Here is a 13306-nt window from a genome sequence, read left to right as displayed (position 1 = left end):
AAAAAAAAAAAAAAACTTAAGGAAAAAAATTAGCAGAAGGCTATTTCCTCTAACTACTTGCAAATACATTCAGAAAGGGCACTTCATCTGTTTCCCAGACACATATTCCCTGAGTGTTCTGTTGATTAAAAATACATGTTTTTTTTAGCTTTTCCCTCTTATCCCCTCCCTAGTCCCACCCAAATATAATTGTTATTTTCATAATTACATGAAACTTAAAAATATAAACAAAGCACATCAGTAAGGAGCTATGTAATACATTTCATATCTATTTGGATCTTTAATTTCTACCATTACATGACTTGTCTTTCCCTTCTTTCCATCTTATTAAGCATTTACTACATGCCAGGCACCATTTTAGATGCTTTAGATATATATGTTCTCTCACTCCTTCCTCACAATAACCTTATGAGGCATTGTTATCCCTATTTACAAATGGGGTACAGAGAGGATAAGTAATTTGCCCAGGGTTACACAGCAAGTAAGGGATAGAACGGGGATTCAAAACCAGCATACTGCAAAGCCTGTGCTCTTAAGTTACTGGGGAGGCAACAGAAAGGGACAGAAAGAGCACTGGGTCTGGATCTCGTGGATCTGATAAGTGACCCCAGGTAAGTGGAGAAAATTACAGTGCACAGCTTGCCTAACTCAAAGGGGAGCTGTAGAGGTCAGATCCCAAGTACAAGCAAAAGTGCTCTGTTGAAAGGCTACCTTAGTGACAAGCAGTGTTTGACACTTGAAAACCAGCTGCTACAGTTTCTTGGGTATGTTTCTTTCCCCTTTAATGTTAGAAATCAAATTCATAGACTAACCACATGAGGCGGTTTCAAAGCACGGATAAATTCACTGGTTTGTTGGTAATCTGTGTGAGCAGAGAAAGAAATGTAATCAACAGACATTTTCAGTGGTAACTTCTGTCCAGACATGGTAGTGATTTCTTCTGGTTCAGACATGATATGCTGTTAAAAAGAAAGAAAAATTAAAAAAAGCAAAACAAATAAACTACCCAATCAGAAAAGAAAAGGGACATTTTCTATTTTTTAACGCAGCCATAAACTCTTACATTAAATTTAGGACCTTTAGCACAAAAATCATTCTAATAGCGACTTAGTAAATATCAAATACTTATTTTCTTGAGCAAGCAAATATTTAATCAGGAATGTAGGCAGGTTAACTAAATTTCAATGTATTTGAAATACTGGAAGTGACAATTGTTAACTTGTACAATTGTACAACACAAGCCAAACTTGTATTCCCAACTATTCTCTTGCCTGGTAAAGTCGCTTTTCAAACAGATGTGCTTCTATTCTGGAAGTCAATTTTATTTTATTTTTTAAACATTTATTCATTTATTCTGAGAGAAAGAATCCCAAGCAGGCTCGTGCCATCAGCACAGATGGATGCGGGACTCGAACTCATGAACTGTGAGATCATGACCTGAGCCAAAACCAAGAGTTGGACATTCAACCCACTGAGTCACCCAGGTGCCCTGGGAATCACAACGTATTTTAAGGAATAAGACAAGTTATATAGATAACAGGGGTAAGAGAATGTGATGCTTGGATGTTCAGAAACTGTTTCTAAAGTTCTGCACGTACTTCCCACAATGTGTACATCCCGAAGAGCTAACATCAACCACTCTGCATCATTAGGAAGAAGGGCAATCAACCCAAACACCTTCTACGGCTTTTCAAGAGAATACATATTAGTAAACTTCTTCAGTGAATGAGGGTATTCATGTTTTTGTTGGTCTCAACTAGGTTCCTTTCCATACTTTTTACTGCAACAAGATTAAGTGCCTCTCAGACTTTAACGTGCCACCTTGGCAATTCTGATTAGGAATGACACAGTGGTCTCATAGCTGACCTTGGCAAGTGTCCCTTCTACACAGTACCCTGCTATAATGACGCCGTTCCTCTTATCCGTGCACCAGCTTTCAAAGAGCTCTCTGGATAAGCCACTCTGCATCATGCCCGGGGAGGCCATGACGACACTGGGACCAATGTCATCAAAATGATCCATGCTCTAAGAGAGAAAAAGGAATGGTAAAAGCGTGCTAAGCACCAGGGTTTGGCAAGGCTGTCCTTATTTTTAAAGAATAACGAAAAGGTAGGTGAAAAGATTGATCACACTACTGTAAGGACCTCGGAGACGAGCAAACATTTTAAGTCTAATTTCTCAGTTCCTGAACAACTGAAGCTAGGAATGAAAGGAAAACAAAGTGATAAGAAGCAGTTAGTTCACACTGTCCTTCTAAACCTTCTACTGGTAGTTAATGGGCTATTATAGGACCATTTTCATTGCTTAGTGGGCAGGCAGGAAAAAAGTAAGAGTCAAATGGCTTTCTATCTGCCCAAGAGAGAATTCCAAAAGAACTTTCCCACTCACAATGGCTTTGCATACTTCACAAATATTTTGAGCTGGCCTAAAAAAAATCTAACCAAAAAGTTTAACATTGTTTCCAGGGAAAACTTGGCTCTAGTTCTTAAGCAATTAACTTAAAAAATAATACTTTATGGACAGAGCCCACTTACAACTGGAAGATGACTTCTAGCACTTGAATTATTTGGGGCATTATTTTATTAAGAGTATAGCATTAACTTTAATAAAACAACATATATATTTAAAAAAAAATTTTTTTACATTTATTTATTTTTTGAGAGACATAGAGAGACAGAGCACAAGTTGGGGAGGGGCAGAGAGAGAAGGAGACACAGAACCGAAGCAGGTTCCAGGCTCCAAGCTGTCAGCACAGAGCCCGATGTGGGGCTCGAACTCACAAACCATGAGATCATGACCTGAGCCGAAGTTGGACGCTTAACCAACTGAGTCACCCAGGCACCCCAATAAAACAATACATTTTTAAAACAACATTTTTTTAACTAAAGAAAATCAGCTTTTATTGAATGCTCTAGAAAAGTAAACATATGAAAATGTTCATACATGGAATTTGCAGTGCAAATCAAAAAGACGACTAGGTTTGAGGAAGGACAGAAAAACGTTAAGACGTACCTTAAGATATTTTTCTCATCAAGACTTTCTGTTTCTATGGCAGGGAGACTAACTTATTCAGCAATAGTAAATACTGAGAACCAATGGAGACTTGGAATGACTGGCAAGATTTAAGCAGAGGAGAATGCCAGTTGCTAAATTTTTGTTTTCCTGCAGGAAAATGGTGCCTGCTACAGAAAAGGCGAGACCTCAGCCAAAAGGACTCGGCCCCGGAATCAATGTGCTATCGACTTCTCTGTGTTTACCGGTCCTTCCTCTTCCTCAGCACTCACCTTGAGGTTACTGATGTGCTTGAACACAAAGGGATTGTTGATGTTGATCTGTTTGCGGATTTTGTCGTTCATGGCATTTACGTACGTCTGGTACACTGCCATGCACTTCTTGGCCAAAGACGACGCGTAGTATATGGGAATATCATGCAGTTCTGGGTGATTCTGCCAGTACTCGTCTAGAGAGATTTCATCAGAAACAAATTTCATTTTGTTATGTGGGATAAATAGTTCAAATAATAAGTGATACATGTAATTAATTTAAAGAAATTCAGACATCCAAGAAATAAATCAAAACGTTTAAATATGTATATAAATCTGTATCTATAGATTTATATCTATATTTATAGAAATAAAAACTCTATATATCCTTCTCTTGCAATTTCCACAAATCACTAATTTACGTGTTAACAGCAAAGATATCAAGATTTGGAACCCCCTGGAGTGTTAGAAATGCAATTTGTTAATTACGAGCACACAACAATTTGTTCAACATGTCGGCTATGTCTGCAGTAATTATTACCCTGCTTAAGGGTAAGCCACATTTGAGACATTGTTATGCACAGGGATGGAAAGCCAGGGGTGGGGGTGCTGGGCTCGGACCTTCCTTGTTTTCCTTCAGGCCACTTCCTCTCTCAGGGTCCCTTCTGGTCCCTCCCGCAGTTGGCCTCGTCCTCATGGCTCTGCACCTGGTAGGCCTCTCACAAGGCTTGGCCCTGCCGGCGGACACCCAGGTAACAAGTAGCGGGCACTCCTTCCTGGGACGCATTCCTAATGGATCTTGCCTCCTGCCTTCAGGAAGGGCCCTGTTCCAGGCTCGCTTCCCACTTTTCCTGGACAGTCTGGGACACCAATACCTTCCAGTACATTCCCTCCTGCTTTAGTCAGTCAGCCTGCTGTAGGCTGCTGGTAATCAAGACTCCGACTTCTGCCCCTTGGTGTCCCTTAGCGACCCTGCAGTCCTGTGGCGGGGACAGTTAGCTGCACTAGCAGCAGCTGCTATTTCCTGAGCACAGATTCTACGCTGGGTGCTGAAGAGGGCTCACGTAGGGTGTCTGCAACCACACAGAGGGCACAGTCCACATTTTACAGAAGGAACGGAAGCTCAGAAATACCAAACCACTTGCCCAAGGCGCAAGATCACGCACTGGAATGCAGGCAGCTAGGATTTGATACTAACAGATGGCCCGAGGCCCTGGGATGCGGCCTCTGGTTGGAAAGCACGCCCCTTCATTCAACACATGTTGGCCCCCCTTGTGCTTTAGCTCTGATGCAAGGTACAGAAGCTACAATAGAGCAAGGGAAGGGACTGTCAGGCTCTGAAGGTTTCCTAAGTGCCCAGCCCCGGCTAGGCTAACATTTCTTTTTTTTTTTTTTTTCCTTTCAAATTGAAGTATAAAGTATAATTGACATATCCCATTAGTTTCAGGTGTACATCACAGTGATTCAATATTTTTATACATTACAAGATGATCCCCTACCTAGCATCTGTCGCCAAAATTATTACAGTATCACTAACCATATTTCCTATGCTGTATGTTACATTTCCATAACTTACTTATAACTGGGAGTTTGTACCTCTTAATCCCCTTCACCTATTTTGCTGGACTCCTAAGCCCTCCGACCTCCAGCAACCAACAGTTTCCTGTATCTATGAGTCTATTTGTTTGGCTTTGTTTATTTATTATTTTTTAAAAGATTAAAAAAACACATTTATTTCGAGAGAGTGCTCAAGCAGAGGAGGGGCAGAGAGAGAGGGAGAGAGAAAATCCCAAGCAGGTTCCTCACTGTCAATGCAGAGCCCAATGAAGGGCTCAGACTCACTAACTGTTGAGATAGTGACCTGAGCTGAAATTAAGAGTCAGACACTTAATGGACTGAACCACCTAGGCACGCATTTTATTTTTTAGACTGTACACGTAAGTGAAGCCATACGGTATTTGTCTTTCTGTCTTATTTCACTATGTAATACCCTCCAGTTCCATCCATGTTGTTGCAAATGGCAAGACTTTGTTCTTTTCTAACGTGGAGTCACATTCTCCACTGTATATGTGTGCCACATCTTCTCTGTCCACTCATTCATCAATGAACACGTGGGGCATTTCCATGTCTTAGCTACTGTAAATAACGCTGCAATGCACAGGGGTGCATATATGTCTTTAAACTGGTGCTTTCCTTTTCTTCGGATAAAAACCCAGAAGCAGAAGGGGTGCCTGGTGGCTCAGTCGGTTCAGTGTCCGACTCTTGATCTCGGCTCAGGTCATGATCGCCTGGTTCATGAGTTCGAGCCCTGCATCAGGCTCTGTGCTGACAGTGCAGAGCTTGCTTGGGATTCTCTCTCTCTCTCTCCCTCTCTCTCTCTGCCCTTCCCACACTCTGTCTCTTAAAATAAATACATAAACTTAAAAAAACAACAACAGAAGTGGAACTGTTGGATGGTACGGTAGTTCTCTTTTTAATTTTCTGAGGAAACTCCATGCTGTTTTTCAGTGGCTGCACCAATTTCCATTCCCACCAACAATGTGTGACGGTCTCCTTCTCTCTATATCCTGACCAACAATTATCTTTTCGTCTGTTTGTCTTTTTGATAACAGACAATCTGGCAGGTATGAGACGGTATCTCACTGTAGTTCTGATTTGCACTTCCCTAGATGATTAGTGATGCTGAGGATCTTTTCATGTGCCTGTTGGCCATCTATACGTCTTCTTTGTAAAAATGTTTCTTCCAGGCTTCTGCCCGTTTTTAATCACGTTTTTTAAGTTGTGTAAGTTCTTCATATATTTTGGATATTAACCCTTTATCAGATGCATGATTTGTAAACATTTTCTCCCATTTAGTAGGTTGCCTTTTCATTTTGTGGCACATAACTATGTTTTAAAGAGTTCAAAAAAAATTAGCCTGGTCCTTACTAACTTAAACTTACAATATCAAAACTTATTTCTGAATACTAGTGCAAGACCTAAAAAGAAGATTGTGATCATAGTCCCAAGCCATGGAAGCTTTTATTTTTAATTAATTAATTAATTTATTTTGAGAGAGAGAGAGAGAGAGAGAGAGAGCAAGCACAAGGCGGGGAGGGGCAGATAGACAGGGAGAGACTGAGAATCCCAAGCAGGCTCTGGGCTCCACGGGGAGCATGACACAGGACTCACGCTCACTAACAGTGAGACCACGATCTGAGCTGAAACCAAAGTCAGCGCTTAATGGACTGAGCCATCCGGGTGCCCTGACGTGGAAGCTTTTAAAAATGACTCAGTAGAAGTTTACGCTGAGTAACAGACCATAACTTATTACCTTAGAGAGACTAAATCCTGTGACAATTTTAAATAAAAATGTATTCTCAATATTTCAAAGACTTACCAAAATTAGACTTTGTGTAGTTAAACTTTGCCAGTTAAAAAACAGGACTGTCGAAAGAGTTAAAATAGTTTCTGAACACATACAAACAATATTACTGTATGACTATATTTTTTTGAAAAGCTGCTAAACAGTTTCTCATAATAAACAAAACCTGTCAGGGTATCTGGGTGGCTCAGTCGGTTAAGAATCTGACTTCAAAAAGAATCTGACTTCAGTTCAGGTCAGGATCTTATGGCTCATGAGTTCAAGTCCCATGAGCCCCACTTGGGCCCTTGTGCTGACAGCTCAGAGCCTGGAGCCTGCTTCAGATTCTGTGTCTCTCCCTCTGCCCCTCTCGCGCTCACACTCTGTTTTTCTCTCTCTCTCAAAAATACATAAATATTACAAAAATTAAAAAAAATAAAGAAACCATCAAATCATTAAAAAAAAAATAAACAAAACCTGTTGGCAATATATGCTTACAAATTGTGTTTCTTTTTTTTTTTTTTTAATGGTTATTTCTGAAAGAGAGAGAGACAGAGACAGAGCATGAGCAGGGGAGGGGCAGAGAGAGAGGGAGACACAGAATCCGAAGCAGGCTCCAGGCTCCGAGCTGTCAGCACAGAGCCCAACATGGGGTTTGAACCCATGAACTGCGAGATCATGACATGAGCCAAAGTCAGACGCTCAACCTCTGAGCCACCCAGGTGCCCCTAACATACACAATGTATCTTTAAAGGAAGGCTCATCTTACGAGAAAACTCTCATTAAATCCCAAAATATTATAAGAGTATATGGTCAAAAGGTATCATTTGTTCTCCTAGGTGTACCTGCATTTAGAAAATGCATTAAATGCCTAGTATGCTATTTACATTTATCATTTCTAATTTTTAAAACAATTCATCTCCATCCTATAGATTAGGAAACTGAGACTGAAAAAAGGTTGAAGAGTGTGGGAATGATATTTTCCTACTTGATTTATAAGTAAAAACTCTATATAAGGACAGGGACTTCTGTCATGTAGGTTAAAGCCCTTTGCTTTATTCTGCTCATGTTTTTACTGGTGAAATTAAAAATTTTAATGCTGCCTAAGTTTTCTCTTTTATTTCTCAAATACCTTGCATTGCCTACTGCATCCCAAGATCACATCACATCTCCTATTTGTGTGTGTGTGTATTTTTGTGGATACATTTTAAATATCAAAGAAAAGTTGAGTAACTTGCCCAAGGTCACACGGCTAGAACACAGATGAGATTTGAAACCACTCATTCAAATGGCTGCCCTCTTTCTGTTAATACTACACCACAAGGGAGAATTTAGGGGAAAAGGAACAACCAATTGCACAGAGGAGGAATCACTATATGCTCTGATGGCAGACTTGCCAGGTAAAATTATCAAATGCCAAATTAAACTTGAATTTCAGATAAAAAAACACAAGATTTTCGGTATAAAAATAGGTTACTAAATCTTTGAGACACTTGTGCTAAAATATTCTTCATTATTTTTCTGACGTTAAAATTTAACTGGGTGTCCTATATTTTTATGTGCTGAATCTGGTGACCTAATTTGACGGTAACAGCCATGGCTTCAGCTTCCCAATTTGTTCTGTTCTTCAAATTACTTTGTTACGGAGACGTTTTAGTTCGAGACTTTTGGGGGCAAATTTGACTTGCAGTTAGAAAAAAAAAAAAGGAGCAAGAGGGGAGCCTGGGTGGCTCAGTCGGTTAAGTGTCTGACTTCGGCTCAGGTCATGATCTCGTGGGTTTTGAGTTTGAGTCCTACATCGGGCTCAGAATCTGGAGCCTCCTTCGGATTCTGTGTCTCCTCCTCTCTCTGCCCCTCCCCTGCTCATGCTCTCTCTTGCTCTCTCAATAATAAATAAGCGTTAAAAAAAAATTAAGAGAAAAAGGAGCAAAAGAACATTGGATTGGCTTAGGGCGCAGAAAATGCAGTCCTACTATGTCTGATCTCTCTCACAGATCAGCTTTCGAGCTGAGGTCATTTACTCCGTTTTTCCTTGTTTTCCTTGTCAGTGTAACAGGGACAGACTTATCCGCATCATCCTAGAGATGGGAGAGCTGAGAGCAAGAGCTTGATGTGACCATTTCTAGTTCTTTGCACTGAAGCTCTTTACACACAAGGCGCTCAATCAGTCTTTAAGAAGAGTGCTTTCCTCAAACAGCACCACGGAATGTCTGAGTTAGAATCATTAAATATAAATACATGCAAAGAGTGGTACCCAAAAATTTATACATGCTCATTGAAGTATTTGCAAAGTAGAGAAAAGCAGAAAATAGAAAAAGAAATCATCCACTTTCTCATTACGTAGGCTTAACATCTTTCCAGTCACTGGTGTATTGTTTTTTAAGATTTTAGTCTTATACATCCAAAGTGGGGACTGAACTTAGAATCTCGAGATCAAAAGTCTCATGCTCCACCAACTGAGCCCGCCAGGCAGCCCTATTTGTATATTTTTAAATAGGATCAGAGAACATACTGTTCTGAACTCTAACCTTGTGATTCCAATTAATTTTTTCCTTTTTCTTTCTTTTTTTTTTTTTAGGTAGGCTCTGTGGGGCTTGAACTCACGATCCTGAGATCAAGACCTGAGCCGAGATCAAGGGTCAGACGCTTAACCGAAAGCCGCCCAGGCCCACTGGTCCAATTATATATATTTTATATATGTCCATATGCATTTTATGTGCCAACATATAATTACTCATCTGTGATTGATTTTTTCCTACAAGGTGATATTTCCTGACATGATATTTCTTTAAAAATACTGAAACGATGATTACTCTTATTCATAAAATTGTCTTTACATCATTTATTTCCCACACGTGGTACTGCTGGATCAAAGGGCAGCAGATTTTTCGGACTTGTGAGCTCACTGCAGAGAAGTCTGAGGCTGATGGCAAACAGAAGGGGGAAATATTTATTCCCAGTAGCAGCGCCCGAGGGCCACTGTTTCTCGGGGCTTTTATATCTGCTTTTAGATGCAGAAACTGAAGCCTGGAAAGACAGAATGACCTAGCCAAGGCCAGGCACTTATCTTGACAGAGCCACACTCCAAGATTATGAAAATCCCCCAAACAAAAAGGAAAAGCATACCTAAGATCAAGAGCAGCTCCTGAGCCCTTCCAAGAGCAAAGACAGGAATGAGGCCTCTGCCCCCTCTGTTTACAATGTCATGAACAGTGTTACAGAATCTTGCTTCTCTCTCTTCACGCTTCTCATGGATGTGCGTCCCATACGTAGATTCCTAAATAACACATTAGAAGTGGGAGACCAAGATTGACGATTCTCAAAGAATACAAAAGTGAAACATCCATAAAATGCAGAAGCAAAGTGATTCGTTTCTCCGTTAACATGCCATTCACTTGAACACATACTGTTATAATACTAATTGGAAAAAAAGAGCAAATAAAAATGTTAGAATTCAGATCTGGCCAAGCAGTAAGAGACTTTTAGAAAATGGCATCAGGACTGGGACGCCTGGGTGGCGTTGGTTAAGCATCCAACTTTGGCTCAGGTCATGATCTTACAGTTTGTGGGTTCAAGGCCCATGTCGGCTCTGAGCTGCCAACTTGGGATTCTCTCTCTTCCTCTCTCTGCCCCTCCCCCACCCACACTTTCTCTCGCCCTCTCTCTCTCAAAATAAACAAATAAACATTTAAGCGAATAAATAAAATACACCACACTAATACTTACAATAATGAGAATGTCAGGTTTAATATTCGGAATTTCAGCTGCCATTAAGTGTCTATCTTCTTGTCTTGAGAAATCACCTGTGTACAAAAGCTGTGAAAAAAAATAAAGCTAGAAAGTCAGGATTTGGAAGGCTTTGTTTTACTAGTAAATATATTTAGCTCATAAAATCTGAAGGTGAATTTCAGTAGAAACAACAGCCCACAAGGGATGAAACTTAGATGCAATATTAGTAATTCAAAGTGTATAACTTAGTTCAGTCATAAACCATCCAGTGTTTCAATTATTCCTTCTTAACTTGGGGGAATGATACACTCCCAGACGCATCCAGCACAGGTAACCTGTGTATTAATAAACTTGAGAAGGTGCTCTGAACACCCAAGAGGAAAAGGGCATGATGAGGAAAGAAATCTACTGAGGTATATGGAAAAACCATCTAAAATGGAGGATAAACACCAAATTTCACATGGGAACATCGATCTGCCTTAGTGTTATTCTCTACTTATTTTTTGTGCCTCTGAGCAAACAGTAAGGATAAATGATTTAGCAACACTTAGTATAACTCGATATGTAAACGTTTCACATCTACGAGCGGCTGCTAACTATTCAGGACAATATTACGCCGGAGCATCGATTCTCAGCTCTGCCTACACAGAGGAATCACCTAGAAAACTTGAAAAAAAAAAGGGCAAAGCCACACCCTCAGATTGATTCAATGAGTGTTTTTAATAAGGCTCCGCAAGTGATCCAACATGCACCGGAAGTAAGTGCTGGTGCGGCCACCCACCAGTCTTTTACAAGTTTATTGACTCCCTTTGTCTTTTTTCCTCAAGGATGGCGGCAAGGATCTGTTCTGATTAACACCTGTCACTCATGCAGCACCCCCTTCAGGGGCTTACACGTGAATGCCAAATCACAGTTTGCTGTTAAACAGGTGCAGCCAGGAAGAAAGTTCTGCCCTCATCATTCTCCTAAAGGACGCCGGAAAGGAACTGATCCTATGATATTGTGAAAGAACGTTAGTCTTTTAAGGAGCTTATTTTACTCTTTATAGTCGCGATAGAGGAAGTTGTACCGTGGGGGTATGAACTGTGATATTTAAAAGGAAGAAGTCTCAATTTAATTTTATCCTATGTTTCAGTGTGTAGCACTCTGCAAGTCTTACGGAACTTTCTTCAGTATCGCTTGCTGGCACAAAGCTCTGCACTCATTACTTCTGGGGAGGAAGTTGCCAGAGCAAAAGTACCTTCACGCCCGCGATCTCAATCATGAACATGGCAGCTCCTAGAACGTGGCCTGCATGGTAACACCAAAACTTGATTCCTGCAACTTCTTTAACTTCATGAAAGTTGATGGTTTCGATTTTGTCCATGCTCTCTTCCAAATCTGTCTCCGTGTACAGCATGTCGTCTGCTGATATGTTACTAAATTGTCAAAGATGTCAACAAGAAAAAACTGAAAGTCAGATTTTTTAAACTCTTGAAACTCAGAGACTGTCTGTGAATGAAGGAGCCACAAAGTTATTTCACCTCAAGGATTACACTATTTAGAATCTCTCGGACATTTTTAAATTCTGCAATTATGATAATAAAAATGTCTGGTGTATACAGCTACAAAACATGATTTTAAGCAAAGTACATAGTAAATTAAGGCAAAGTACTCTATGATGGTATTTCTCCACGTCTTTTTCTGCCCCGACACTCCCCAGTGACAAACTCGCTCATATACATTGAACAGAGAGCCTCATATCAGGATGTGAGATTTCTCTAAAAAGGGTAGTGTAAGTTTTCTCCTGAAAATTATACTAATGTACTTCCAAAAAAGCAAAAGGGAGTGGTGGCTAAGGACACGGACTCTAGTGCCAGATTGCTTGGGTCTAAATCGTAGCTTTGTCTCTTACTATGACCATCACAGGCACGTCACCTAGCCTCTCTGTGCCTCTGGTCCATCGCCTGTACAATGGGATTCTTAACAGAACGTGCATCATGAAGTTGATATGAAGATTAAATGAGTTAACATGCTGAGGAGTGCAGACTGTGTCTGCACATGGTAAATATCATTCAAGTGTTAAGCAGAATAATTATTACTAAGGGCACCTCTTCCATTCTTTTGTATTTATATGTGAAGAGTAATAAATTGTATCCAAGCTACTCTTGGAATATACAAATTAAACAGTAAGCTTTCCAAGGCTAAAAACGTATGCTGTACGTATCACACAAATACTTGTAGCTTGTCTGATTATCCTCTTAAAACTGGAAAAACCTTCCTCGGGAAACTTGTTCATTTCTGACGGTAATGTGCTTTGATCAAATAATCTAAAATAACATTTCAGTATATGTCACTGTATCATGTACCTGATCTTAAATTTTAATAAAATCATAAAATTCTGTTTATAGAATACTGCTAGCATACCTTATAATTCACCTAAATTACAAAGATTCAAAAGGATGTAAAAACTTCATAAAGACTTTATGGCCAGGAAGGTGCTAGGTACATGCTGGGTATCTGAGGAGTTGATACTGACAAATGAATGACATCCTTGTGAATAAAAAGAGTGTCTCACTTCAAAACATAAAAAGGTCCATATCTTGAACTGTATGTATTCTGTAGAATCAAATCCCTGTATAAATCTAATAGAGGTATTTACCTAACTTTGACATAATCTGAGAGAAGCCATCTATAAATGGCTTTTGTAGCGTGAGTCATAAATGTCCTTCCTTTGAAACTTGTCTTCTGTAGAAACCAGGGCAAAGCTCCACAGTGATCCAGATGGAAACTTAAAAAGAAACAAGAAGATTCTGTCAATTCTATTTTTTTATTTAATTTTTTTTTTAACATTTATTTATTTTTGAGACAGAGAGAGACAGAGCATGAACGGGGGAGGGTCAGAGAGAGAGAGAGGGAGACACAGAAGCGGAAGCAGGCTCCAGGCTCTGAGCTGTCAGCACAGAGCCCGACGCGGGGCTCAAACTCACGG

General features: G+C 40.0%; 1 protein-coding gene across 2 annotated transcripts in view; it reads right to left on the bottom strand.

The window, feature by feature from the left end:
- The window catches only part of CPSF3 (cleavage and polyadenylation specific factor 3), a 40702-nt gene that overhangs the window by 20671 nt on the left and 6725 nt on the right, over positions 1–13306 (bottom strand). For both annotated transcript variants that reach the window (XM_060648146.3, XM_060648154.3), the window contains exons 4-10: positions 12977–13105; positions 11576–11753; positions 10333–10422; positions 9733–9883; positions 3285–3460; positions 1867–2025; positions 813–959 (exon numbers count right to left, since the gene is read on the bottom strand). In XM_060648146.3, the coding sequence (XP_060504129.1) occupies positions 813–959; positions 1867–2025; positions 3285–3460; positions 9733–9883; positions 10333–10422; positions 11576–11753; positions 12977–13105 (1030 nt within the window). The remainder of the gene's footprint in view (positions 1–812; positions 960–1866; positions 2026–3284; positions 3461–9732; positions 9884–10332; positions 10423–11575; positions 11754–12976; positions 13106–13306) is intronic.

The sequence above is a fragment of the Panthera onca genome, chromosome A3 (genome assembly GCF_046562875.1).
Source record: "Panthera onca isolate mPanOnc1 chromosome A3, mPanOnc1 haplotype 2, whole genome shotgun sequence".
NCBI lineage: Eukaryota > Metazoa > Chordata > Mammalia > Carnivora > Felidae > Panthera > Panthera onca.
Note: the sequence above shows the minus strand (reverse complement) of the source record. Positions and strands in the feature narration are given on the sequence as shown.